Source organism: Mauremys reevesii, linkage group 7 (assembly GCF_016161935.1).
Source record: "Mauremys reevesii isolate NIE-2019 linkage group 7, ASM1616193v1, whole genome shotgun sequence".
Lineage (NCBI taxonomy): Eukaryota > Metazoa > Chordata > Testudines > Geoemydidae > Mauremys > Mauremys reevesii.
The window spans coordinates 72,802,288-72,828,412 of NC_052629.1; the positions used below are offsets into that span (position 1 = coordinate 72,802,288).

Here is a 26,125-nt window from a genome sequence, read left to right on the forward strand (position 1 = left end):
AGAAATAAGCATTTATTTCACACACTGCACTCAGCGAGCAAAAATAATGGAGATCACGTAGCAGGATTCAATTTTTTAAAACCCACAGCATCACTATTTTGCATTGTTTCTCACAAATGATAAATCTTTACTACTGCAACTGAAAGGGCAACAGGGAAGGCTCCATATCAAAACAGAAGAGATTGATTCCTTAAACCCAAGATGATAAAATATTTTTTTAAACAAAAAACAGTCCGGATAGTTACCTAAACCTGCCAGCAAATCAGAGCTATTAACTGTATGTTTATTCAGATCTCCTGTGTGGTATTATTTCAATGTTCATTAACCGCCTCTCAGCTACCTGCAATCTTTAAAATAATTTGCAAAACCTTATCCTCACCAGATTCCCACTGAAGTAAACATGGCCATTCATAAGAAATATCATGGCCTTTAAAACTTCTACTATGATGAACATCACAAAATTACATTGCTGTCTTGAGCCATAAACAAACCAACCAAAACAGCTAAGTGCTGCATGAAAAAGGTTTTCAGAATCTAAGTTTCAACCTGAAAGCAAATATTTACTAATAAGTAGAAAACACTGAAAATGGAGGTTTATAGCAAATGTTTCCAGACTCATTAATTATTACAATGCAAACAACTACCCAGAAGTCAGGCAAAAACTGAATAAAAACTGAATACTTAGGTTTTATGAAGGTGGGGTGAATTTCACCCCTACATTCTCAATATAGAATATTCTACAGTCTACAGAATTCTCTAATAGAATATTAAGAAAATAAGAACATAAGAACGGCCATACTGGGTCAGACCAAAGGTCCATCTAGCCCAGTATCCTATCTTCCGACAGTGGCCAATGCCAGGTGTCCCAGAGGGAATGAACAGAACTGTTAAACATCAAGTGATCCATCCCCTCTCGCCCATTCTTAGCTTCTGGCAAACTGAGGCTAGGGACATCATCCCTATTCATCCTGGCTAATAGCCATTGATGGACCTATCCTTCATGAACTTATCTAGTTCTTTTTTGAACCCTGTTATAGTCTTGGCCTTCAAAATATCCTCTGGCAAGGAGTTCCACACGTTGACTGTGCATTGTGTGAAAAAATATTTCCTGTTGTTTGTTTTAAACCTGCTGCCTATTAATTTCATTTGGTGACCCCTAGTTCTTGTGTTATGAGAAGTAGTAAATAACACTTTCTTATTTACTCTCTCCACACCAGTCATGATTTTATAGACCTCTATCATATCCCCCTTAGTCATCTCCTTTCCAAGCTGAAGCGTCCCAGTCCTATTAAGCTCTCTTCATACGGATGCCATTCCATATCAATTTTTTTTTGCCCTTTTCTGAACCTTTTCCTATTCCAATATATCTTTTTTGAGATGGGGGCAACCACATCTGCACACAACATTCAAGATGCGGGTGTACCATGGATTTCTACAGAAGCAGTATAATATTTCTGCCTTCTTATCCATCCCTTTCCTAATGGTTCCCAACATTCTGTTCACTTTTTTGACTGCCGCTGCACATTGAGTGGATGTTTTCAGAGAACTAGCCTGATCTTTAACACTCTGAAAACATCCACTCAATCCCTGGCTGGGATGATTTAGTTGGGGACTGGTCGTGCTTTGAGCAGGGGGTTGGACTAGATGACCTCCTGAGGTCCCTTCCAACTCTGATATTCTATGATCCGCAGAGCACTCTATCCACATCTCCGCCTAGGAGCCAGAGGGACATGTTGCCGCTTCCCGGGAGCTGCCTGAGGTCAGCATTGCCCAGACTCCACACCCCCTCCTGCAGCTCAACCTCCTGCCCCAGCTCGGAACCCCCTCCTACACCCCAAACCCCTCATCCCCAGCCCCACCCCAGAGCCCTCACTCCCTCCTGCACCCCTACCCCCTGCCCTACCCCCGTGAAAATGAGCAAGTGAGTAAAGGTGAGGAAGAGCAAGCAATGGAGGGAGGGGGGATGGAGTGAGTGGGGGCGGGGCCTTGGAGAAGGGGCAGGGCAGGGGTGTTCGGTTTTCTGCACTTAGAAAGTTGGCAACCCTAATTCCATCACTGCTACAAAGCTGTTCCAAGAACTTTGTAATTAGTGTACGTATTTGATTCCTTTGACCATTTTAACTCTCTCCTCTTTCTTTTCTCTTATAAATAAACCTTTAGATATTAGACACTAAAGGATTGGCAACAGCATGATTATTGGGTAAGATCTGAGTTATATATTGGCCTGGCTACATGTCTCATCTCTTGGGATTAGAAGACCCCTTTGTTTGATTAAATTGGTTTTAAATAGCCACTCATCATTAAGTCTAGTGTCTGGGTGGTGAAACAAGGGCTGGGAAACTGCATTTCTGACTTCTTGCTAACCAACATGGTGAGACAGAAGTTTACTTTTGTTACTGGAGTGGTACATCTTATGGAAGAATAACCACCAGTTGGGGGTTGAGTCGGCCTTCTTTTCTCAGCCGTTTGTCCTGAATCTGGCATGCTCAGCTGTGACCCACTGAGGCACGGTGACACTTGTCAAACTCAAAAGTTTCCTCTATTAAGTACAATTTAGATTTTAATTTTAAAATTTTGGGTTTGAATCACTGTCTTCAGATATTTATGCTATTTACACTTTGCATATAAACTCCACTTGACAGTAATAAGACCAGTCAGTTTCACAACTGTTGCTTAAAGGGGCCCCTAGTGTCTGAAAGTAGTTTACCTATCATTACCCAACAAAAATTACTAAAACTGAATGAAAAAAAAATATTTTCAGCTTGTCTACTTTGTTTAATTCCATTAGTAAATTACAGCCCTAAGTAGGAAGCTTGCCACTCTAAGGGGACTGGAAGAGGTTTATGAAACCAAGGATCCTGTTAGTATAGTTTCCATAACATAATTTAAAAGATATCAGATTTAAAATGTATGATAGAATTTGAGCCATACCACAGTCCTGCCTGGACTGCAAAATCAACTGTTGGAGGATCTGGTTGCAACACAGTTGTTTCCCCAACAGTTAAAACAGTTTCATTTTGTAGAGCAAATGAGATCCAACAATCCTTTAACTAGGTCTTGAAACATGCTAAAAACATTGACATAAAATTTCATTTTTCATAATTTAAGATTTTAGTACCAAACAAGAAAACTAAACAAATGTTTTAACCTACATGTTTCCCTTTGATTTATTAGTGAAAGCAAAAGAGTGAAAATAGATACCTTCACATGAGGGAGGGCGGGAACAGGAAGGAATTTCAAACTTCTAATTTTCAGATAAAACAGACCAGTTGTTCAAGTTGTCTAAGTCTTTGATTAGCAAGTTAACTGCCAGTTTATGCTTGCAACCACCTGTGACACTGCTAACATATGCAAATAGAGCTGTCTCTATTGTTACCTTTTTTAAACTTTCCTCCCTTGCCTTTGTCTATTTATTTGCCTGTTTTGTATTGTCTAAATTGTAGACTATGCGCTCTCTGGGGCAGGGATTGTATTTGTAGCATGGACTGTATTTGTGTTGTAGAAATTTTCATGAGGCTCTAATCCCTATTTGGGGCCCTTGGGCACCATCACCATAGAAAAAAATTTTAAAATAAAAAAAAATCATTTTATTCAATTTGAAAATAAAGAATGTATGATTTACAAATTATGTAAATGGCTTGCACAGAGGCCATAGTTTCAATAGCAACGCCCATATTACCACTAGACTGGGGTACATTGAACTGGATTGGAGACTAATCCTCAGCTATGGTTCAACACTGTAGTAACCACTTTTCAAAAGTTAATGTAACCTGGCAGTAACATTTATTGAAATAGTTTTTAGTATGTGCAGATGCTTTTCAGGAGAGAAATTAAATCACTTGCATAATATGGGACTGAGTACTTGTTAAACATTAGCCAGCTACGTGTCCACAGCACATGAACTCACTTATCTCTGAGGGCTTGGCTACACTTACAAATTTGCAGCGCTGCAGCAGGGTGTGAAAACACACCCTCTCCGGCGCTGCAAAGCGCCAGTGTGGTCAAAGCCCCAGCGCTGGGAGCGCGGCTCCCAGCGCTGTACGTTATTCCCCACAGGGAGGTGGAGTACGGACAGCGCTGGGAGAGCTTTCTCCCAGCGCTGGCGCTTTGACTACACTTAGCGCTTCAAAGCGCTGCCGCGGCAGCGCTTTGAAGTGTAAGTGTAGCCAAAGCCTGAATGCCTTAAAGCAGCTTGCTGCCTTCCTAAACTGTGGGCTTGGCTACACTTACAAGTTGCAGCGCTGGGAGTTACAGCGCTGCTCCACACTGACAGCTACCAGCGCTGCAGTGTGGCCACACTTGCAGCACTTTCCAGCGCTGTATTGAGAGGTGCATTGTGGGCAGCTATCCCACAGAACACCGGCGCTGAGTATTGTGGGAAGGGGAAGGAAGTGTGCGGGTCATTCCGCTTCCTGTTTGCCAGCGCCCCGTGGTGCATCGCTTCACATCCCAGCATTCATTCCGGCAGCGTTTGGCGCCATTGTGAGTGTCTTTCTGTTACTCTCTGTGAATCGCGATTTCTGTGGCAAATGGAGCCCGATCTGCTGAGGACTCTGCTGATGAGTGTCACCAGCACAACACGTTTGGCAGTCGAGCTATTCCTTCAGCTCCAAAGTGACAGTGAGAGTCCGATGATATCAATATGGATTTGTCTGCCGCGTGTGACACTAGAGTGCTTGCGGCATTCACGGAAATGCTCAGCACCAAGCACTGAGTGGTGGGATCACATCGTCATGGAAGTCTGGGATGACGAGCAGTGGCTGCAGAACTTTCGTATGAGAAAAGCCACTTTCATGGGACTGTGTGCTGAGCTCGCGGACACAAGATTGAGAGCTGCCCTGACGGTGGAAAAGCGGGTGGCTATTGCAATCTGGAAGATGGCAAATCCAGACAGCTACAACCAGTTTGGTGTGGGAAAGTCGACCGTGGGAATCGTTTTGATGCAAGTTTGCAAGGCAATTAATCGCATCCTGCTAAGAAAGACCGTGACTCTGGGAGCGTGCAGGACATTGTGGATGGCTTTGCACAAATGGGTTTCCTAACTGTGGAGGGGCGATAGATGGACGCATATTCCTATTCTGGCCCCACCTGGCATCAGAGGTATTTCTCTATGGTTCTCCAGGCGCTTGTGGATCCATTGACATTTACACAGGCTGGCCTGGAAAGGTGCATGATGCACGCATCTTTCGGAACAGTGGCCTGTTCAGGAAGATGCAGGCAGGGACTTTTTTCCCAGACAGGAAGATCACAGTAGGGGATGTCGAAATGCCCACTGTGATCCTCTGCCTTGGCTCATGAAACCCTATACAGGAAGCTTGACAGGAGCAAGGACCGGTTCAACTACAGGCTGAGCCGGTGCAGAATGACTGTGGAGTGTGCTTTTGGGCGTTTAAAGGCTCGCTGGAGATGTTTGTATGGGAAGCTAGACTTGGGGAAAGCAGCATCGGTTATAAGCGCTTGCTGTACCCTCCATAATATTTGTGAAGGGAAGGGTGAAACATTCAGTGAGGCATGGACCACCGAGGTTCAAGTCCTGGAGGCTGAATATGCACAGCCAGAGAGCAGGGCTAATAGAGAGGCCCAGCACAGGGCTTCAAGGATTAGGGATGCCTTGAGGGAAGAATTTGAGGCTGAAAGCCAACAGTAATGTTTGCTGCCTTGCATGGGAGTGAATTGCACTGCTTACACTGTTATTCTATTATCCATAATAATAATATGATTTGCAGTGCCTCTTTCTTTACTGGGCTAAGGTGTCTTTCACTATCTGCTATAATAAAGACTGTTTTCAAAGCCAAGAATTGTTTTATTGAAAAGAAAAACTTCCTTGACAGACAGACAGACACACAACATTTCATTAACACAAGAGGGCAAGGGTGTGGGTTGGTGAACTGTACAGTCACAAGTTTGCATATGCCATGTCTGGATTGCTGTTTAATGAATCCTGCACTTCAGGGTGCATATACTGCATGGTGATGGGGGTTGAATGCAGAGGGTAAGGGTGGTGGTAGGTATCAGGGCTGGTTGGCAGGTGTTGGAGGCAGCTGGTGGAGGTAAGAGCCTGGATGCTGGGAAAGGTGGTTGGAGCTGACATTGGGGCACAAGGCACAGGGCGGGTGGGAGTGCTCTGCTTGCATGTGACTCTATAGACTCCGCTCCAGGATGCTTAGCAGCCGCTCCGTGCTTTTCCTCTTGGCCACTGCATTTCTCTTGCGGGTCCTGCTTTCTTTCTCTCGCCACTCCTTCAATTCTTTTCTCTCTGTAGCAGAGTGCTGAAGAACAGTTTTCAGCATGTCCTCTTTGCTCTTATTTTTCTCAAATTTTGAAGCCTCTGTGATGTTGAACATCTGGGCAGTCCAGTCAAGGTCACTGTACACACAGAAATGACAACATTTAACACGGGCAGCATTGTATCCACTATCTCCAGACATGAATTGTTACACTGAGGGAGTTCTCACTTGCAAGTTCTCACTTGCATTCTTTATCCCAAAGGAAAACACAACAGAAGCCACGAAATGGTGAGTGAGGAGTGGGGCTTGAGTGAGAGGAGCTGGTTGCCGGGTAATCTGGAGTGCTAGAGGGGTTGAGTGAAGATGCAGATGCAGGGGTGATCTTATCTCCTATCTCTTCACTAAAGAGTCTCCCAACATTTTTCACAGGACTTAATCCTGGAAGATGTTTCAGTCACTAGGGAACAGCGGGGCTCTTTTAGAGCAATGTGGATTCCGCCCGGGACCCTATGCGCGTGCCTGTGTTCAGAAATGGTCCCCTGGCCGAAGAGTGGCGGTCACTGGGACAAGGGACACAGTGGCTCTGCCTATAAAGGCATATTGCCCACGCTCTGGATGAAGCTTTTGCTGAGATAACTGAAGCAGATTACGTGATAGACCACATCAACGGGCTATTCCACATCTAGACGCTGCCATGCATGCATCCATAACCCCCTTCCTCTCCAGAAACATTTCCACCCAGAAAATAAGCTCCTCTGCCTGTCCTTCTGCAACTGCTGGCTGCTGCGGTACTTTCCTCCTGGCTTGAGAAGAGCTCCTGGCTGCATGCCTCCAGGAATCTGCGGTTTCTTCCCCATCCCAGGAGCTTCACTCGCGGTTTCCTCTCCCCGCAGCCTCCTCCTCCTCCTGTCCCCAGCCTGCTCAGAAGTGTCCATCGTTACCCTGGGATTGGCAGTGGGTCACCCCAAGTATGTTGTCCATCTCCGGATCCGGATCTGCGATTCTCTCGGGCTTTGTAATAGGCACTCCGCAGCTCTTTAACTTTCACCCTGCATTGTAGTGCGTCCGTTGATGGCCCCTATCCAGCATGTCCCTTGATATCTGCTCAAAGATATCGTAATTCTGAACAGACGCCTCACCCCAAACACTGATGAGGTCCTGCAATTCACCTGTGCTCCATGCTGGGGAGGCATGGTTACCTGTAACCTGTAACTGATTAACTGATTGCACTCCACACCTGGCTGCAGCAAACAGGAAGGAGATTTTTAAATTTCCCGGGGCATTTAAAGGGCGGGTCACCTGAGGCAAGAGCAGTAGAGTGCAAACTGATGTGCAGAGTGGCTGAACAGGAATTCTGGGATAGCTCCTTATTCCCTGGAGGACAGGTAAAGCGCTGGTGAGTGTCCACACCTGCTGAGCAGCGCTGGTGTCACCAGCGCTGCACTCTTATACCCCAACCCGGATGGGTTTTCAGCCAGCGCTGCAACCAGGGAGTTGCAAGTGTGGACGGGGTGTTAATTGCAGCGCTGGAAAGCCTCCACCAGCGCTGCAACTTGTAAGTGTAGCCAAGCCCTGTGTCAGGGAGATCTCACAGACCACTCCTTGAGAAACACTGCCTACTAGAGTATCCCAAAGCAAAACTGAGACTTCACCCTTTGTTAAGAAAGTTTCACATCACAAAACTGAAAACAGATTCGATCAGAAACCTCTCTCTTTTTTTTTTTTCAAATGTAGTTTTAGTTCCATGATTTTTTTTCCTTAAAAGCAGTTTGTGAGGCATGAAATGGATGCCCTCTGAAGCGCCTTCACTGAAACATTATTCAAATATACTTGTAATCCATCCCTGTGCCCCCAGTGACTCAGCAAATAATGCCCACTGAGTTTCAAAACTCTAGAATTATGGATCCTCTTTTCTGTTCAAAAGTGAAACTGCCTTTATTTTTCACTCCATGCATCTGATGAAGTGGGTTTTAGCTCACGAAAGCTTATGCCCAAATAAATTTGTTAGTCTCTAAGGTGCCACAAGGACTCCTCGTTGGGTGTTTTGTTGTTTGTTTTTTTTTAAGAAACCTACAGTTATTTTATAATTATACAATATGAATGAGTTGGCTGGAGGAGAGACAGAAACAAGAGCCTGAAAAATATATTTGCAATAGAGAATGACTAGGAAGGTGTTCCTGGTAAAAGAAGGTGTCTAAATCATCTTTAATTTTTAAAAAAGTTTCTATCCTCACAATTACAAGGACAGTCTTTCAAATGCAGAGCTGTCTTCTCTAGTCTGCAGACCACTCTAGAGTCAGCCTCCCTTTTTGGTTATAGCTTCCCCAAAGAGCAGTAGAACAGGACTGATAAGACGTGGTAAGTTTCATTATCGTTATTCAGAACACTGTGGACACCTGTGAAATAAGAATTCTGTCAGTTTCATTATGTCCCTGTTTGGAAAAATATGAGCAATAGGGGAGGCACTGAAGCTGTTGGCTCTGGACTTCAACAGTGGCCCTCCCTCAGGTCTTGTCTTTCATAAGGGCCTAAGACTAGTAAAAAAATATTGTAAATCAGAGGCACCACTGCAGAGCTCTTAACTGCCACTTTCCTAGAAACTCCAAAAGCTACTCACAAACTTTAGTTTTCTACTTATGTATTAACAGCTCTTCCTACAACCTCCAAAGGTCTCCTCCTTAGCAAAAGTGGCAGGAAAGGGATGTGGACAGCAAAGCAAAAACATATTAAAAATCTAACAGAAAGAGCATGTACAAAGTTGTAGGTGATTCCTTTTACTGGGTTAACTAATTTCAGGAAAGGGAAAAGCATTTACACATTTCTGATTTCTCATCCCTCTCCAAGGGTCACTACAAGGAGAGCCAACAAATGGAGTGAATGTGGCTCAAGCGTAGAGAGCACCTGTAATCACCTCATTACATTGTCCTTTCCACATTTTAGTTACACTTTTCAGTATTTTTAAACAAAATGGAGAGGCCTCATTTTCTAGATAGGTATTAGAAAAAGGATCTGAGAAGCTGAGGAAAATCAGAACCCCCACATACAGGACCCCCATACAGTGTCTACACTGCAACTAGGCATCCATGGCATGATGATGGGCCCGTACCATCAGACTCCAATTTGTGTGGGGCTCAGGTTGTTTCCTTGCTGTGTAGATTTCTGGCTCGGAGCCCGACCTCTGGCACTCTCCCACCTCGCAGGGTCCTAGAGCCTGCCTACCAGCCCAGTCTACACGGCCATTAAAAAGCCAGAGATGTGGCATGGGTCAGCTGCAGTTGCAAAGGTGCAGTGTAGACATACTCAAACAAGACTGTCTCCATTAGAAAGTTGTACCACTTTAACTATATTGGCATACAAGTGGTACAAGCTCCTAGGGTGGACTAAAGTATATCAGTATAAAGGTGCTACGGGAAGAGAAATAAACTATACCAATGCAACTGCATCCACAGTGGGGTGTATCATTGGTATAACTAGGCTTGGAAGGATTACATTTTTACTGGTAAATAGCAATAACTGTGGATTTCACTGTACACACGCAAGCCAAAGGAAAACATTTCCATCAAAAATCGTTTTACAAATAGGCAACATAAGAAAAATGCTGCTTTAGAAACTGATTTAAGGATATTTACGTTATACATTTTCACACGTGATGTTGACAAATTGTGATTTAACAGTTATAAAGCTTTCACTTTCGGAAATCAACATCGACAGTCAGTCAATATGTCAGCCCCGCTTTGCCCGTAATTTCCCACCACGCAGAAAACGCAAGTCAATAAAAATGTTTATAAAAAGCTTAAAAATAAACATCCCCCAGAATCAGGGGCGGCTCTAGGAAGCTGGCCGCCCGAAGCAGGGCGGCATGCCGCAGGGGGCGCGCTGCCGGTAGCCGGTCCCACGACTCCAGGGGACCTCTCACAAAGGTGCCTGCGGAGGGTCCGCTGGTCCCGCGGCTCCGGCGGAGCTTACACAGTCATGACTGCGGAACGTCCGCTGGAGCCGCCTGCCGGCAAAATGCCGCCCCAAGCGCGGGCTTGGCTCGCTGGGGTCTGGAGCAGGCCCTGCCCAGAATTATTTCCGAGCCCACCAATGGACTCCAGCCTGAGGCCAGGCGCGATTCTAGCCGGGTGAGGAGCCCGGGGCCGCCGGGCTCAGGGCAGGTGGGCGAGGGAGCCGCGCCCCTGTCCCCTGCGGAGGGCAGGCAGGAGCCAGGCGGGACTGAGCTGCCCGCCCGCCGTGTGGGGAGGCAAAGGGCCCGGGCTGGCGACCCGCCGAGCTGGCCTGGCGCCAAACCCCTCGCGTTTCCAGGGGGCTCCCCAGAGCGCGGGCGGCCTGGGACACCGGGGTTACACGCCCGGGCCTGCCCGGCGCTGGGGCGGCCCTGCCCGGGGAACGCAAAGCCCCGAAGCGCTGCCGGGAAGGGAGGAGCCGCCCCCGCGCCCCCCACTCACCTGAGCCGTCAATTCGCTGCCTCCGCACTCGCAAAATGGAGCCTGTAGGGCCGGGCCGCCCCCGCCCCTTCCCCGGGACCCGCCCCGAGGCAGCGCGGAAGGAGGAGGCAGGCGCCGCTCTCTGCGGGGAGCCGCGTCCCCCGCTCGGGTTCTGCCTATTGACGCGTAGAGCCGCGGAACAGGGCGATGGGGCTTAACGCAGCTCGCCCCGCGCGGCTGGTGTCGCTGTGCCGGGCCGGGCAGCTGCGGCCCTAGAGACCCCCCCCATGGCAGTATGGGGGCCTCCCGGGGGGACTATTGCAGCTGGTACCCGGCCGGAGAGGCCTCCCAGTTCTAGCTAATCCAACCCCCCCCCCCTTTCCAGGGCAGGTAGGGGCCGGAGGGAGATTGTCAAGGAGAGAAAGAAGCGGTGGGCACCTCTACCCGCCTTTGGGGCATGGGAGCGACTCTCGGCTTGGCACGGCCATGTGCATGGGGGCTGTAGCACGTAGGGTGACCAGACAGCGAGTGTGAAAAATCGGGTGGGGGGTAATAAGAGCTTATATAAAAAACCCCAAATTGGGACATCTGGTCACCCAGTATGTGACAGCCTTCCCCAAGGAAATACAGAGAGAACCGCCCCCAAAGCAGCAGCCGGTGTGAGCCAGATACAAGCTAGTTGGAGCATGGGGAACAGGGAGCACAGCACTAGCTTGGAGTCACAGCTGCAGAGGCACTTCTTAGGGGATGAGTTAGCTGACTAGGTTTCGTTAGCAACTCAGCGAGAAGAGTGTGCTCCAGCTCACGGGGGAGAACTAGGACTGCCTACAGGAAAGAAAGGCGGAGTCTCATTTTACAAGAATATCCCGTGACTCGATGGAAGCTTATCCCAAAGCGTAAGGCACCAAGCAACCCTGCTTAGGAGGGTGATCATGTCCCAACAAGTAGTGTAGCTGAACCAACCCAGCTTGCGACGTTTAGCTACATCAGCGTAAATCAAGGGAAATTCCACTGTACCTAAGGGAGTTACTCCAAATTTATATCTGTGTAGTCAAAATCAGAATCTGGCCGACAATGTGGTTAAACATCAAATTTATTCAGATTAGTAATCCAAAAGAAAACATTCCTACGATCAGTTATTGACGAGCTATTTTTCATAATCTACAAGTGCTTGCCTTCCTGTACAAAGTGTACATAGTGTTTTTTTACTTTGATTTATTTCTATTTTTACTCCTCCTTTTGGAGTGTTTACTGAACCCATAGCATAGATTTCAAGGCTAGAAGAGACCACTGTGATCATTTAGTTTGACCTCCTGTATAACACAGACCAGAAAATTTACACAAACTAATTCCTTTTGAACTAAAACATCTCTTGGGAAAAAAAATCCAATCTTGATTTTAAGAATTGCCAGTGATAATCTATCACAGTCCTCAGTAAATTTTTCCAATGCTAATTAACCTCACTTTTAAAGTCATGCTAGGAACAGCTTGACTACTATATTTTTACTCTACTCCATTTACCTTGTGACCAATTATACATAGTTAAAGGACAGTAACTAGCAAAGTTTAGTCTAGTAGGGATCCACCCTTGATAACTTACTAGCTACTCTATTACATTAAATAAAGAAGAATCAGGGAGAAACTGATATAATTATACAAACAAGCTAGCTGTTTGGCAGCCATGTAAATTCATTTAAGTCACCTGTTGAGAAAAAACAAACACACTACAATCCATCTCAGTGGGAAGCCAGATGCAACCGCAGCCACTAAGCTATTTCTCTTTTAGCACTACTTAGTACAGGCAGCTGAAAGCCTTTCCCCAACCTATTTTCAGCTCACAGGTATGGTAAATTACCAAAGCAAGTGTCTGGTAGCAGGTAAAGAATCAAAACTGATTCAAACCTTCCCTGGTGGTAGGTGACCATCCCCTCTCTCACCAATGACCTGCACAGGCTTATGAATGACTACATATTGTACATATGTAGCACATTTACCTCTGTGTCTCCTTCCTGTGAGTCCATATGCCTGGAAACCCCTCCTCAAATAGGTCTGTACCTACCTTCCACAGTCTTCAAACTCACTTCTTCCAAGAGGATTATCAACTCCAAATCCTGCTCCTAAAATAGTATGAAGGAAACAAACATCTTAAAAAGTTTCAACACAAAAATAAATCAATGCTACCTCAAGCTTAACAGATCACTTTGTTGTTTTGTTGCATTCTATCCTTCATCTATGTGTTGTCTATTTAGACTGCAAACTCCACAGGGCAGAGACCCTGTGCTTTACAGACATGCAAAAAGGATAAAAAGGAAATATTTTTTCCACGCCACATAACTAGACTACCTGCACATCATCACAGGATGTCTTTGAGTGCAGATTCAAAAAAGGATTGACACCTATATGGATAACAATATCTAGAATTGTGGGTTTTAAGAAGGAACCATTGTGATCTAGTCTGTCCTCCTGCATAAACCCAGGTCATAAGACTTCCATGAATTATAGTAGGTTAATGCTAACAACAATCTGGAAAGGATATTAAGCCTCATGCTCCCAGGATTCAAGTCAGTCTCTAGCTCTTAGAGATTAGGAGAAGACAATGAAGGCAAACTATCCCACATCTACCTATGGCAGGGTTCTTACACCTTCCTCTGGATCACATGGTACTGGACATCATTGGAGACAGGATACTGGACTGGATAGGAATTTCATCAAGATGAGTTTACCTAGCAAACTGTGGGTGCTTTGAGAAAGCAATAGCCAGAGCAAGATGGTAAGTGGCATGGGTACATATTGTATAAAGAAAACTGAAGATTTGGCAGGAAGATTTGCTAACAAGACTGTAGTAGAACAAGTTCACCTTCATTGGAAGGTATATTTACTCACCATATCTTGTTGACTTCCTCCTTCTGAGAGATAACCCTTTTCCCAACATTACTGTCAACAGCACACTGGAAGCAAAATTATATTGTTTCAATAGCATAGCATCACTCTCTCGCTCTCCCTCCCCCCACCCCCTTGAGTAGTGGAATTTCCCCTGATGTCAACAAGAGTTGTAACAGGATTGAGGGCTGTATATATGGACCTAAATAACTCCTGCTATTTGTAGTGCTCTTCACCTGAAGTTCTGAAAGTATTTTACAAAAGATGATTATCCCAATTTATCAGAGGGGGGGGAGGACCCAAAAGCACAGAGCTTACGTGAAGGCCACCCAGCAAGTCAATAGCAAAGCTAGGCACAGATGCTAGGACTCCTGGCTGCCAGTCCTGTGCACTAGCCTTTACACCTCATTGTCTTCCCTTGTGTAATACAAAGTATAATACAAAACGTCTTCCCAAAGTGTAATACAAAATGTAAGTGACGAGGCAGCAATCGTGCTTGGTTTTAACATGTTAAATTTCAGTCAGTGTACAACTGCTGTCAACCACTCTCCCCCACTTTGTAACAGCAATAATTCTGGTCATCTTTGAACTATCAGATCAAAGTACAAAAAGCCAGCAGCCTGTATCACTGAACTAAGTCTAAAATATCTAATATAAAAAACTCCTTGCTGCACCACCTTGTGACCAGATTAATTAAAATGCAGTTAGTCAAGCATGGCTAAATCGAGTTAACCATCCATGCATGTAAGGAGAAGCCAGTTCAGTTCAGCTGATAAGTAGAAAAGACACAGTGTGTTTGTTTAGCAGCAGAATGAGAGCCACTACCCACTGAGTCATGTTCTTAGGAATCCTCCCACAACGCTAGTGAACAGCAAACTACAGCTAGAGGATTTGTAGGTGGATTGCATCCATTATTTCTCTGGCTCTGCTGGGTGGAGCCACACTAAAAATAAAAGCCTCACCCTTTCTGTGAACACCACAATACATGGAGCAGGTGTGGTTCTGCTGTGCTATTTAGACAGGAGCACGTCAAGACACAGCTCAAGCTTACATTAAGTACAACTGTTCATATTTTACTGGGTTTTTTTCAGTTGTCCAGTTTGTTTTCACACACACAACATTCAGCACTAACAATGATTATCTAATCACAAGCACACTAGTTTTTTTCAGACAGCTCATTGAGATATGTGGCTTTTTGCACATGGCCCATTGCACATTTGTAGGTCAAAGTTATTTCACATCTCACCTGCTTTATAGCTGAAACATGACTGCTCTGCACAGGAGCTAGCTGCAGGGAGCAGAAGAAAGCCAGACATGAGGGTACTTTGCTTTAAACTAACAAAAAATCCAGCAACATAACACTCTTCCCTTCCTTTAAAAAGATCTCTATTGACCTGATTTTCAGAGGTGACAAGCAACCTCAATGGCAAATATTTAGAAACTAGGGCGGTCAATTAATCACAGTTAACTCACGTAATTAATTTATTTAAAAAATTAATCACGATTAATCACTGTTTGAAATGCACTATTAATAGAATACCAATTTAAATGTATTAAATATTTTGGGGTGTTTTTTTACATTTTCAAATATATTGACTTCAATTACAACACAGTGTACAGTGTTTACTTTATATCATTCTTTTTTATTACAAATATTTGCACTATAAAATTGATAAAAAAGTATTTTTCAATTCACTTCATACAAGTACTGTAGTGCAATCTCTTTATAGTGAAAGTGCAATTTACAAATGTAGTTTTTTTTGTTACATAACTGTCCTCTGGAATGGTGTCCAAAGCACAAGGGGCATACAAATGTTTGGCATATCTGGCACATAAATACCTTGCAATGCCAGCTACAAAAGTGCCTTGCAAACACCTGTTCTCACTTTCAGGTGACATTGTAAACAAGAAGCGGGCAGCATATATGTATATGTAAATAAACTTGTTTGTTTTCGCAATTGGCTGAACAAGAAGTAGGACTGAGTGGACTTGTAGGCTCTAAAGTTTTACATTGTTATATTTTTGAGTAGTTTTTTTGTACATAATTCTACATTTGTAAGTTCAACTTTCATGATAAAGAGATTGCACTACAGTACTTGTATTAGGTGAACTGAAATACTATTTTGTTTATTACAGTGCAAATATTTGTAATTAAAAATTAATATAAAGTAAGCACTGTACACTTTGTTATATTGATTTCAATTACAATACAGTGTATGTAGAAAACATCCAAAATATTTAAATAAAATGGTATTCTATTATTGTTTAACTGCACGATTAATCTTTTTAATTGTGTGATTAATCATGATTTTTTTAATCACTTGACAACCTTATTAGAAACTGAAGAATTTGATCAGACTCAGATTAATCAACAGGGTTTCCAAAGCACACACATCTAGAAGTAGCACAGTCTGCAAATTTTTCCTCAATTTTTTATTCTAATCCCACATGAGCAGTCATCAGCGCAATATACTAAGCAAATAGTCAGGGAGCACCTTCTGATTAGAATAACCAACTCTGCCAAGCATCACTCAAAGAACTACAGTCAGTGGCGGATTTAGAGTTAGTGGGGCCCTGTGCTCAGCTTCATTTTGGGGGCCCCTTCTTGGGACCCGCCAAGAAAAAGAACATTCTGTCTTATCTCTCCCCGACCCCTGTTTTTCATTTTTTTTCTTCATCCTCCTCCTATAAGTAATAGGAAGTAAATGAAAGTAAAGTGAGGTACCTTGATTGTTTTTGTACTCTTATTTTTCCAGACCACTTGAAAAATTGCTGAGGGTCTCGGCGGACCACTTAATGATCTTTCCAAATATTGTTTGTACCATTAACTATTGTAAAGCCTTTTGGATAAGAGCACTTTATAAAAAAAAAATGTAAAAAAATGTTGGGGTGCAGGGTCTGGCCAGGACTTAGGGTGCAGGGGCTGGGAGGAAGTTAGGGTACAGGGGCAGGCTGGGGGTTGGGATGAAGGGTCTAGCCAGGAGTTAGGGGGCTCAGGGTTGGAGAAGGAGGTTGGGGTGTGGAGCACTTACCTGGGGCAGCTCCCGTTTGGTGCAAGGGGTGCAGGTGGAGATGTGGGGGGGTGCAGGAGTCAAGGTGGGCAGGGTGTGTGTGAGAGGGGTGCAGGAGTCAGGGCTGGGAGTGTGTGAAGGGGGTGCAGGGGCTGGGAGGAAGTTAGGGTGCAGAGCAGGCTGGGGGTTGGGATGCAGGGTCTGGCCAGGAGTTAGGGTGCAGGAGGGGGCTTAGGGTTGGGGTGTGGAGTGCTTACCTGGGGCATCTCCCATTTGTTGTCAGGGGTGCAGGTGGGAATGTGGGGGTTGGGGGGTGCAGGAGCTCCCATTTGGTGCTCAGAGTGGGGGTGTAGATGTGTGGGGGTGCAGGAGTCAGAGGGGGCTGGGGATATGTGAGGGGGAGTGCAGGGGGCTGGGGCTGCTCCCAGCCCTGTGCCCCACCCCAACCCCCTGCCCTGAGTGGCTTACTCCAAGGGGCTGGAGGGGGGGGTATGTGGAGGGGGAGTGCAGGGCCCTGCCTTTACTCTGCCCTACCCCAATTCCACCCCGTTTCCCAAGGCCCCACCCCCACTTCTTCTCCACCTCCTCACCTGAGTGCACTGCATCCCCACCCCTACACCTGAAGCGACCTGAGCACCGACAAACAGCTGTTTGGTGGCAGGAGAAGCACTGGGAGGGAGGAGCAGGAGCGTGAATGCGGCATGCTTGGGGAAGGAGGGGGGAGCTTTGCTGCTGGTGGGGGTGGAGCCTGCAGCAGGAGCCCCAGGAGCTGGCAGGTCCAAGCTTTTGCCCCAGCCTCTGCCCAGCCCTGGGGTCCCCTGTCGTTGAGGGGCCCCATGCCAGGGCACTTTGTGTTTTACTGTAAAGCCGCCTCTGACTACAGTAGAACAGAATACAGAAAAGTAATCAACATCAGTTCTCAAGGCAGAATTTGCATGGCCCTATGCACACTGCAGCACATTTCTGCTGTAGAAGCTTTAAGCAGCTCGAAAGTGCTGGAGTTTCATTATCACCCCCCCAGCCTGCAATTAAAAAACACACATTATCCTTGTTATATATTAAAGATCCGCAGCAATTGCTAATTCTGATAAATCAGTACAGACCATCTTTAGTGTGAATACCGGTATGTAGGGATATTAAAGGAGGTTTATATTAAACATGGTTTATATGAGAAATGATTTATTGATTTATTGTTAATTGATACTTTATAACTTAAGGTTTATGTTAGAAGTAAATTTGTGATTCCCAGCATTTAGCCTCTAACCTGCAAGTCACCAGCTGTGTCTGTGTGAAGCCTGCTCAAAGAGATACTTGGTATAAAACTTGTTAAGCTCAAAGAAATACTTTGCATAAAACTTGTTAAACATTAATTAACTCTAAGTAAGCCAAAACAGTAGCTGTTATAGTGTATAAATAGAGACCCCCACCCTCTGTAAGTTTTCATCTCACTTTATCTTTGCTTGTTAAAAGACAGAGTCTCACATAAATTGGTAACACACCAAAAGGTAAAGAGACAGTGAACTAAATGTGATTAAGGCTTCGCTGCTTTACTGACCCTGCAACCAACGCTGCAGTTGCAGCGCCAGGCTGGCTGCCAGGGGCGCTAGTGGCAGCTCAGTGAAACCCATCCGCTCACTGGGTCCCAGGTTGCACAGCAGGTGACCAGCGCTTGCTCAGGACCACTGCCAGCGCACCCATCCTGTACCCCTCCTCTCACTGCTCATCACTCTTCACTCAATTCTCCACTCCTCCTCAAAATCTCCTCTGCTGTGCTTGCAACTCTCTCGCTTTTTCCTGTTCCTTCCAGCCATTTTCAGAGTCTCTTCCTGCTGCCCCAGCCCACATGCATGTGCAATCGTGACATGCAGCAGCAGGTGGGAGGCACTACGTGGCAGCCTGAGCGCCGAGTTGAGCGGATGGAGCGGGCGAGATGTTCATCTCATCAGTGTTTGGGGCATAGCATATATCATGAGCAGATATGCAAGCAAGGCTGGATAGGGGCCATGATCAGTCTTGCTGCATATGCAGGCAGCGTGGGCAGGGCTGGGGCGCACTGCAATGCAGGGCAATGCCGAAGAGGGTGCAAGCGCCGGGGCCTGCCCGGCCGCAATGCCCCGGGACCTGGGGGGGAGGACCCGACTGCCAGAGACCTGCAGGAGAGGGGGGGAGAGACAGAGCTGCTGAGGAGGCGGAGAGGGAGATGGACAGGAGGCAGCGGGACACCAGGAGGGGAGAGGGGGGAAGGGAGGCGGAAGGGGGCGGACACTGGGGAGGGACCCCAGGGAAGGCAGCAGCCAGCCAGGGGGGCAAGCAGCCAGATGGCAGGCAGCCAGGAGAGGAGTCTTCAAGCAGAGGAGAGCAGCGTGGCAGAAGCAGCAGCAGAGGTTGCAGAAGGGGTGGCAAGAGGCTTGGGGCGGAAGGGGGTTGCATGCCAGCCAGGGGGTTATGGGAAGATGGTCTCATGCCTCTTCATGCCGGTCTAATCATGCATCAGTTATCTCAGCAAAGTCTCAGTCACGTCGATTGGCAATATGCGTGCGCAGGTTTATTCCACGCTGTTAATCGCCTTCCCAGCAGTCACGGGGCAGCAGCGCTGAACCAGGTCGCCGGCTTGTGGGCGCTGTGCGGAATCCACTTCTGAACGCAGGGAAGTCGTCCCCATGGGCCGGCACAGGTCCTGATTGCTGGGAAACATGTCCCCGCTGGACTGCAGCACTTGTGCTGCTCCTTAACTCCTGTGGCTGTAAAAGGGGACTACTTTAGGAGGTGAAGAGATAGGTAGATAGTGTCAGGAGAAGATCTACTGAGGCTTTACCAAGAGATCACCCCTCCCAGACCAGAACAACCAACCCTCACCCCCTCTATCACTCCCCTTCTCCACCTAAGCCCTCTATCCACTCCTCCCCAAGCATCCCAAAACCCCCCAGTGTCCCCCCCTCTTCCATTTCGAACTCAGTGCTCACTCCTGAAGTGCCCTCAGAAAATTAGTGTGAAATTCATCAGTCCTCTGCGCTGTGTCTGTTAAAATGTTTGAGTGGTGTTCCCTGGAGTGACTCCTGGAAACAGCAGACAGAGGCAAGCAAAGAAACTACAAAAACACAAGAGAAAGCAGAAAGAGAACAAACTTCTTCAGAGGAAAGAGCAGAAGCAGGAGCATGCTGAAAGGAAGGAAGAAAGGGAGATGCTGAGAAAGAAGAGAACTGAAAGGACAAAGAGAGAAAGAGGAAGAGAGCAGAGAGAGAAGAAGAACCAGCTGCTCCAGCAAGAAGAGAAGGAGCAGGCGGCCCCAGGCAGAGCAGAGCAAGCAAGCCCAGCAGTCCCCCCCCCAAAAGCTTTCTCCCCCTTGCCCCAGCCAGCCCAAACCCCTTCCCCCAGCTCCCAGTAAGCTTTCCCAGCATTCAGCTTCTACCACCACCTCAAGCCACCCAACCACCAGCCACCAACCCACCCACCTTACCCACTGCACCCACCCACCTACCCCACACACCCCATGCACCACACCCCCTGGCCCAGTAGTGCAAACTAAACAGCAGGCACTCCAGACATCAACACAGACACACACTGCACCACTCAACACACACCCACACCCCTTTCTTGTTGTGTTGAAATGTTGTGTGTCTGTCTGTCTGTGTCACAATTTTTTTCTTTGTGTGTCTTTGTGTAGGCTTTGAAATTGTCTCTTATTTTGAAAACAGTCTAAAAGATAGCAGATAGTAAAGAAAGAGCTTAGAAAAATCATTTTATAATAATAGAATAAGAGAAAATGTGCCAATAACAGTGTAGCAAACATTACTGTTGGCTTTCAGCCTCTCATTCTTCCCTCCAGCCTCAATTTCCCCCCTCTTCCTCCCCCATCCCTGGCCCCTCCAGCTCTCCTCTCCCTCCTCTTGCCCCTCTCTCCTGCGGCCTCTGCAGCCCCCTCCTCCTCTTTCACTGTTCATTCTCCCCACCTACATGTCTCATATTTCCTTTACAAATATTATATGCTGCTTGCATATTGGGGGGACCGCTTTCCCATATGCTTCCCGCCCCCCTGCAAGCCCTAGCCCATAACGCAACACCCCATTCAAAAACACCCAAGCAGCTTCCCATACAACACCAGCCCCTGCTCAGGTCCCGGCTCTTGCTCCTGTGCTTGTCTAAGCTTCGCCTAGCCAAGGCAGTAGCAGGCCTCAAGGGGTAAGCTGGTGGGGGGTGGCAGGATCCAAGGGGGCATTTGGCCCTGTCTACTGTGATCTTCCTGTCTGGAAAAACCTCCTGCCTGCATCTTCCTGAACAGGCCACTGGCCCAAAGGCCAGCCTGATCCAATCTCCATGCCAGGCTGTGTAAATGCCAATGAAGCGCCAGCGGAAATAAGCGCGCGATGTGAAGAGCCTAGAAATAGACTGAAATTGCCAGAACCTGGAATTAACGGGGGGGTATGCGCCCTCCATATCTAGGACAGTTAGGGAAACCCCCACAGTGCCCCCCCCCCACATGTCCCCCCCCCCCCCCAGTCTCCACACGCTCTCCAGTCCACTTCTCTTTCTTGCCGATGCATTGCAAACTTGCATCAAATCAAATCAGCAAACTTTTCCCAACGGACGATTCCCCACGACAAACTGACTCGCGAGCTTGCCAGGCTCGCTGTTGCAATAGCCACTTCCCAACGCCCAGCTCAGCTTAGCCACACAGCAGTTGCTCTCTCTGTCTTGGCGTCAGTCAGAGTGCGAGGCTCAGCAGACACATCCCATGAAAGTGGCTTTTCTCATGAAAGTCAGGCAGCAGCCCTTTCACCCCCCATCTCCAGACTGATCTGACCCCACCCCACCACCCAGTGCTTGCAAAGCGAGCAGCAGCGTGCGCATTTCAGTTCTTGCCACAAGCACTTTGCACACACATCATCTGGTGAATGAATCGAGGAGAATCGAGATCGATATCATCCGTCACAGACTCCTGGAGCTAGCTTTGGAGCTGAACTGCCAGCTGGCGTGCTGTGCTGTGCTGACAGTCCTCAGCAGCAGCAGCTCATTTCCTCAGACAGAAATCTCCACACACACACACAAACAAAAAACAAAAACAGAACAAATGGCTGGCAACGCAAGCGGAAAGGAAGAATGAGATGCTGGGGATGGAAGCACCACGGCACTGGAACAGGAACAGGAATGAGAATGACCCACACTTCCTTCCCTTCCCATTCATACAGCGCCAGCGGCGCCGCCAAAAAACGGGTGGGGTGTCTGTGGGCTGCCTGCCACAATGCACCTCTCAATACAGCTGAAAAAAGTGAAGTGTGGCCACACTGCAGCGCGCTGGTCAGTGCTGTGCCACACTCCAGCGCTGGCCCCTACACAGCTGCATGAGCAGCGCTGTAACTCCCAGCGCTGCAACTTGTAAGTGTAGCCATACCCTAAGATAGAGAATGTATGTAAATGAATGGTTAGGGAGTTACCAGCCTAAAGAATTCAGTGTTGGCCGAAGAAGGTGTCAAGTGGGATCAACCAGATGACCCCCGGAGGGCAAACTGGAATCCACCCACCACACCTCAAAGGAAGGAAAAACAAAACATCTAATAACATGGAGCCAGCCATCTGCTGATTGATTTAGCAACAGGAGAATGAAGCAACTCCTATGAACTAACATAGGGAAAAATCCCTATAAAACTGGATTCTAAAGAATAAGGACTTCGAGTCTATGGTTCTGCTGCCAGCCTCCAGGAGCACCAGATGCATCTGACACAGACTCGGCTCCATCCTCATGACCAAGATACCTGGCCAGTAACTTGGCATGAGCAACGTCTAGGCTGGTAACTATAACATCTATACAGAACCTGAATGAATGATTGTGTGAATGAATATGTGTGTGTGTGTGTGTGTGTAAGGAATAAGTAGTGATAGAAATAAGTAGTAAAACAACATTGTTTGCTTTTGTCTTTTCCTGTCTTTTGTTTTCTTATGGTATTTACAATAAATGCGGCATCTTTGCCTTATCCCTCTTAATAAGATCCTGCTGGTTTTTATTATATTGGTATAACAAACACAAAGCAATGCCAGTCTTTTTTTCAGTTTCCCAGTGCACTGGCTCTAAAAGAGGTTCACAAGCAGTCTTGTACTTCAAGGATTTAAAACAGCAGACAGTAGGCACCCTTGCTGAATGGTAGATTGCAGAGTCTGTGCATGATAACTCCTGGCAGAGACAACAGGGCTAACAAATGCTTTTAATATTGATTTGTACAAGAAGGGGCTGCTTCAATCACAAGCTGTTGCTTTGGCAAAGGTTGACTCATTGGAATATATGCCTGGGAGGAACCTGGTCACAGGCAGCCAGAAGGTGGAATATTTTACACACACCTTCAACTCTCTGCCAAGCACACAATATACCCCAGGGGGAATAGATTGTTACATGCAGTTGATACTAGATATGACAATGAGTTCTTGTTTCAACATGGTTAAATACCTGCAGGTAAGAGCAGCCAGGGGCACTTATGACAGCAGCAAATGGAACAGTGCAAAAGGACTGGTAGCCACGATCATCTTATTACCAATTTATGGTATGGTAGATGGTACAGTATGGCTGATAACCATCTCTGCTGTCATGCAAAAGCAAAAGCATGCTGCTGTGTAGCGCTGCTGAATCGCCTCTGTCAGCGGCATCTAGTACACATACGGTGACAATCACAAAAGGCAAAACAGGCTCCATGATTGCCATGCTATGGCATCTGCCAGGGCAATCCAGGGAAAAAAGCCGCGAAATGCTTGTCTGCCGTTGCTTTCCCAGAGGAAGGAGTGACTGACTACATTTACCCAGAACCACCCGCGACAATGATTATTGCCCCATCAGGCACTGGGATCTCAACCCGGAAATTCCAAGGGGCGGGGGAGGCTGCGGGAACTATAGGATAGCTACGGAATAGCTACCCACAGTGCAACGCTCCAGAAGTCGATGCTAGCCTCAGACCGTGGACGCACACCACCGATTTAATGTTTAGTGTGGCCGCACGCACTTGATTTTATACAATCTGTTTTACAAAACGGGTTTATGCAAATTCGGATTAGTCCCGTAGTGTAGACGTACCCTCAGAGAGGGCACACACAGGCAACGGAGACTGCTTGACTAATAGGGGCTGCCCCCATGTCACAGGAAGGATCTTCACAGCTGAAAGGAAATATGAGAGAGAGGCAGTGATGTCATCACTTGGCCTCTTCCCCCCCACTCCCTTCCCACAACTCAACACCTGGAGGACAAAGACTTTGAAGTGGGGAAGGGCGGTCCCAGACTGGAAATGGAGTCCAGTCTGTGTATTGAGGATCTGTAACCTGCTTATACCATCTGTCAGGGTGAGATATTGTTTGATTCAAATCCTGCTTAGTTTGTAGAACTTAGCAAATTTATTTTTGTTTCTTAAATTACCAACTCTGATCTCTTGGGCTGCTGTTTATAATAACTACAGAAAAATAGATTTGAAGTGAATAAACCTGTTTTTTGTTTTACCTAAAACAGTGTCTTTTGGCTGAAGTGCTTGGGAAATCTCATCTCAGTTTACAAAGGCTAGTACATGTCCATTCCACACGGAGGGAGTGATGAATTACTTAATGAACTTAAACTGGCCAGGCTTCTGACCAATGTAAGACAGTACAGTTCTGACAAGCTAGGGGAAATTGGCTGGAGCCTCCCTATTGATGGTTCATGAATGGCTGGGAGATCATTCATGTAACAGTTGCTGGCAGAACTGCAGGGTCTCACCGCGTGGATGAGACGATGGTGTAGGGAGGAGGGGGTTAGGTTTTTAGGAACTGGGGAAACTTTTGGGAAAGGGTGAGGTCCATCTAAACCAAAATGGAACCAGATTGCTGGCACTTAAAATTAAAAAGGTCATAGAGCAGTTTTTAAACTAAGGGCTGAGGGAAAGCTGACAAGTGTGGAGAAACACATGCTTCAGACAGAGACATTCCTTAGGGGAAGGTCTATTAATGGAGATTCTCTGTGTCCTAGTAAGGAGGAAAGGATGGACGATGATAAAATACAGGTAGGGATCTGATGAGAAACAGTCAACTGAAAGAGTCCCATCATGTAATTGCAGACAGCTAAAAAGTGACAACTTTTTAAAGTGCTTATATACAAAAGCTAGAATTCTAAATAATAAGATGGATATTGATATAATAGGCTTGGTGGAAACTTGGTGGAATGAGGATAATAAATGGGAAACAGTAATACCAGGCTACAAAATATTTTGGAAGGAACAGAACAGGTTGTGCTGGTGGAGGAGTGGCACTATCTGTGAAAGAAAGCGTAGAATCAAATGAAGTAAAAATCTTAAATGAACCAAACTATACCATAGAATCTCTATGGATAGTAATTCCATGCTCTGATAATAAGAATATAGCAGTAGGGATATATTATCGACCACTTGACCAGGATGGTGATAAGTGACTATGAAATGCTCTGGGAGATTAGAGGCTATAAAAATAAAAAAACTCAATAATAATGCAGGATTTCAACTATCCCCATATTGATTGGGTACATGTCACTTCAGGACAGGATGCAGAGATAAAGTTTCTTGACACCTTAAGTGACTGCTTCTTGGAGTAGCTAGTCCTGGAACCCACAAGAGGAGAGGCAATTCTTGATTTAGTCCAACGTGGAGCACAGGATCTGTTCAAAGAGGTGACTATAGCTGGTAGTGACCATAATATAATTAAATTTTACGTTCCTGTGGCAGGAAAACCACCACAGCAGCCCAACACAGTAGCATTTAATTTCAGAAAGGGGGACTACACAAAAATGAAGTTAGTGAAACAGAAATTAAAAGGTACAGTACCAAAAGAGAAATCTCTGCAAGCTATATGGAAACTTTTTAAAGACACCTTACTAGAAGCTCAACTTAAATGTATACCCCAATTTAAAAAACATAGTAAGAACCCAAAAAATGCCACTGTGGCTAAACAAAGTAAAAGAAGCGGTTAGAGGCAAGAAGGCATCTTTTAAAATGTGGAAGTTAAATCCTAGGGAGGAAAATAGAAAGGAGCATAAACTCTGGCAAGTGAAGTGTACAAATATAATTAGGAAGGCCAAAAAAGAATGTGAAGAACAGCTAGCCAAAGACTCAGAAAGTAATTGCAAGAAAATGTTCTAAGTACATCAGAAACAGGAAGCCTAGTAAACAACCCCTGGACAATCAAGATGCCAAAGGAGCACTCAAGGATGATAAGGGCATTGCAGAGAAACTAAATGAATTCTTTGCATTGGTTTTCACAGCTGAGAATGTGAGGGAGATTCCCAAACCTGAGCCATTCTTTTTAGATGACAAATCTGAGGAACTGTCCCAGATTGAGGTGTCACTAGAGGAGGTTTTGGAACAAATTGATAAATTAAACAGTAATAAGTCACCAGGACCACATGGTATTCACCCAAGAGTTCTGAAGAACTCAAATGTGAAATTGCAGAACTACTAACTATGGTTTGTAACCTATCATTTAAATCAGCTTTTGTATTGGATGACTGGAGGATAGCTATTGTGACACCAATTTTTTAAAAAGGCTCCAGAAGCGATCCCAGCAATTACAGAGGTTGGTAAGCCTGACTTCAGTACCGGGCAAATTG

General features: G+C 46.1%; 1 protein-coding gene across 2 annotated transcripts in view; it reads right to left on the minus strand.

Moving 5' to 3' along the window:
- ANXA7 (annexin A7) overlaps window positions 1-14,817 on the minus strand; it is a 53,892-nt gene extending 39,075 nt beyond the window's left edge. The window contains exons 1-3 of one of the 2 annotated variants that reach the window (XM_039480697.1): window positions 14,781-14,817; window positions 13,538-13,602; window positions 12,714-12,771 (exon numbers count right to left, since the gene is read on the minus strand). In XM_039480697.1, the coding sequence (XP_039336631.1) occupies window positions 12,714-12,771; window positions 13,538-13,586 (107 nt within the window). In that variant the 5' untranslated portion in view covers window positions 13,587-13,602; window positions 14,781-14,817. Of the gene's footprint in view, window positions 1-10,675; window positions 10,808-12,713; window positions 12,772-13,537; window positions 13,603-14,780 lie in introns of those variants that run through there. The other variant, XM_039480698.1, reaches the window with a different exon arrangement.
- Between the last annotated feature and the right edge of the window lie 11,308 nt (window positions 14,818-26,125).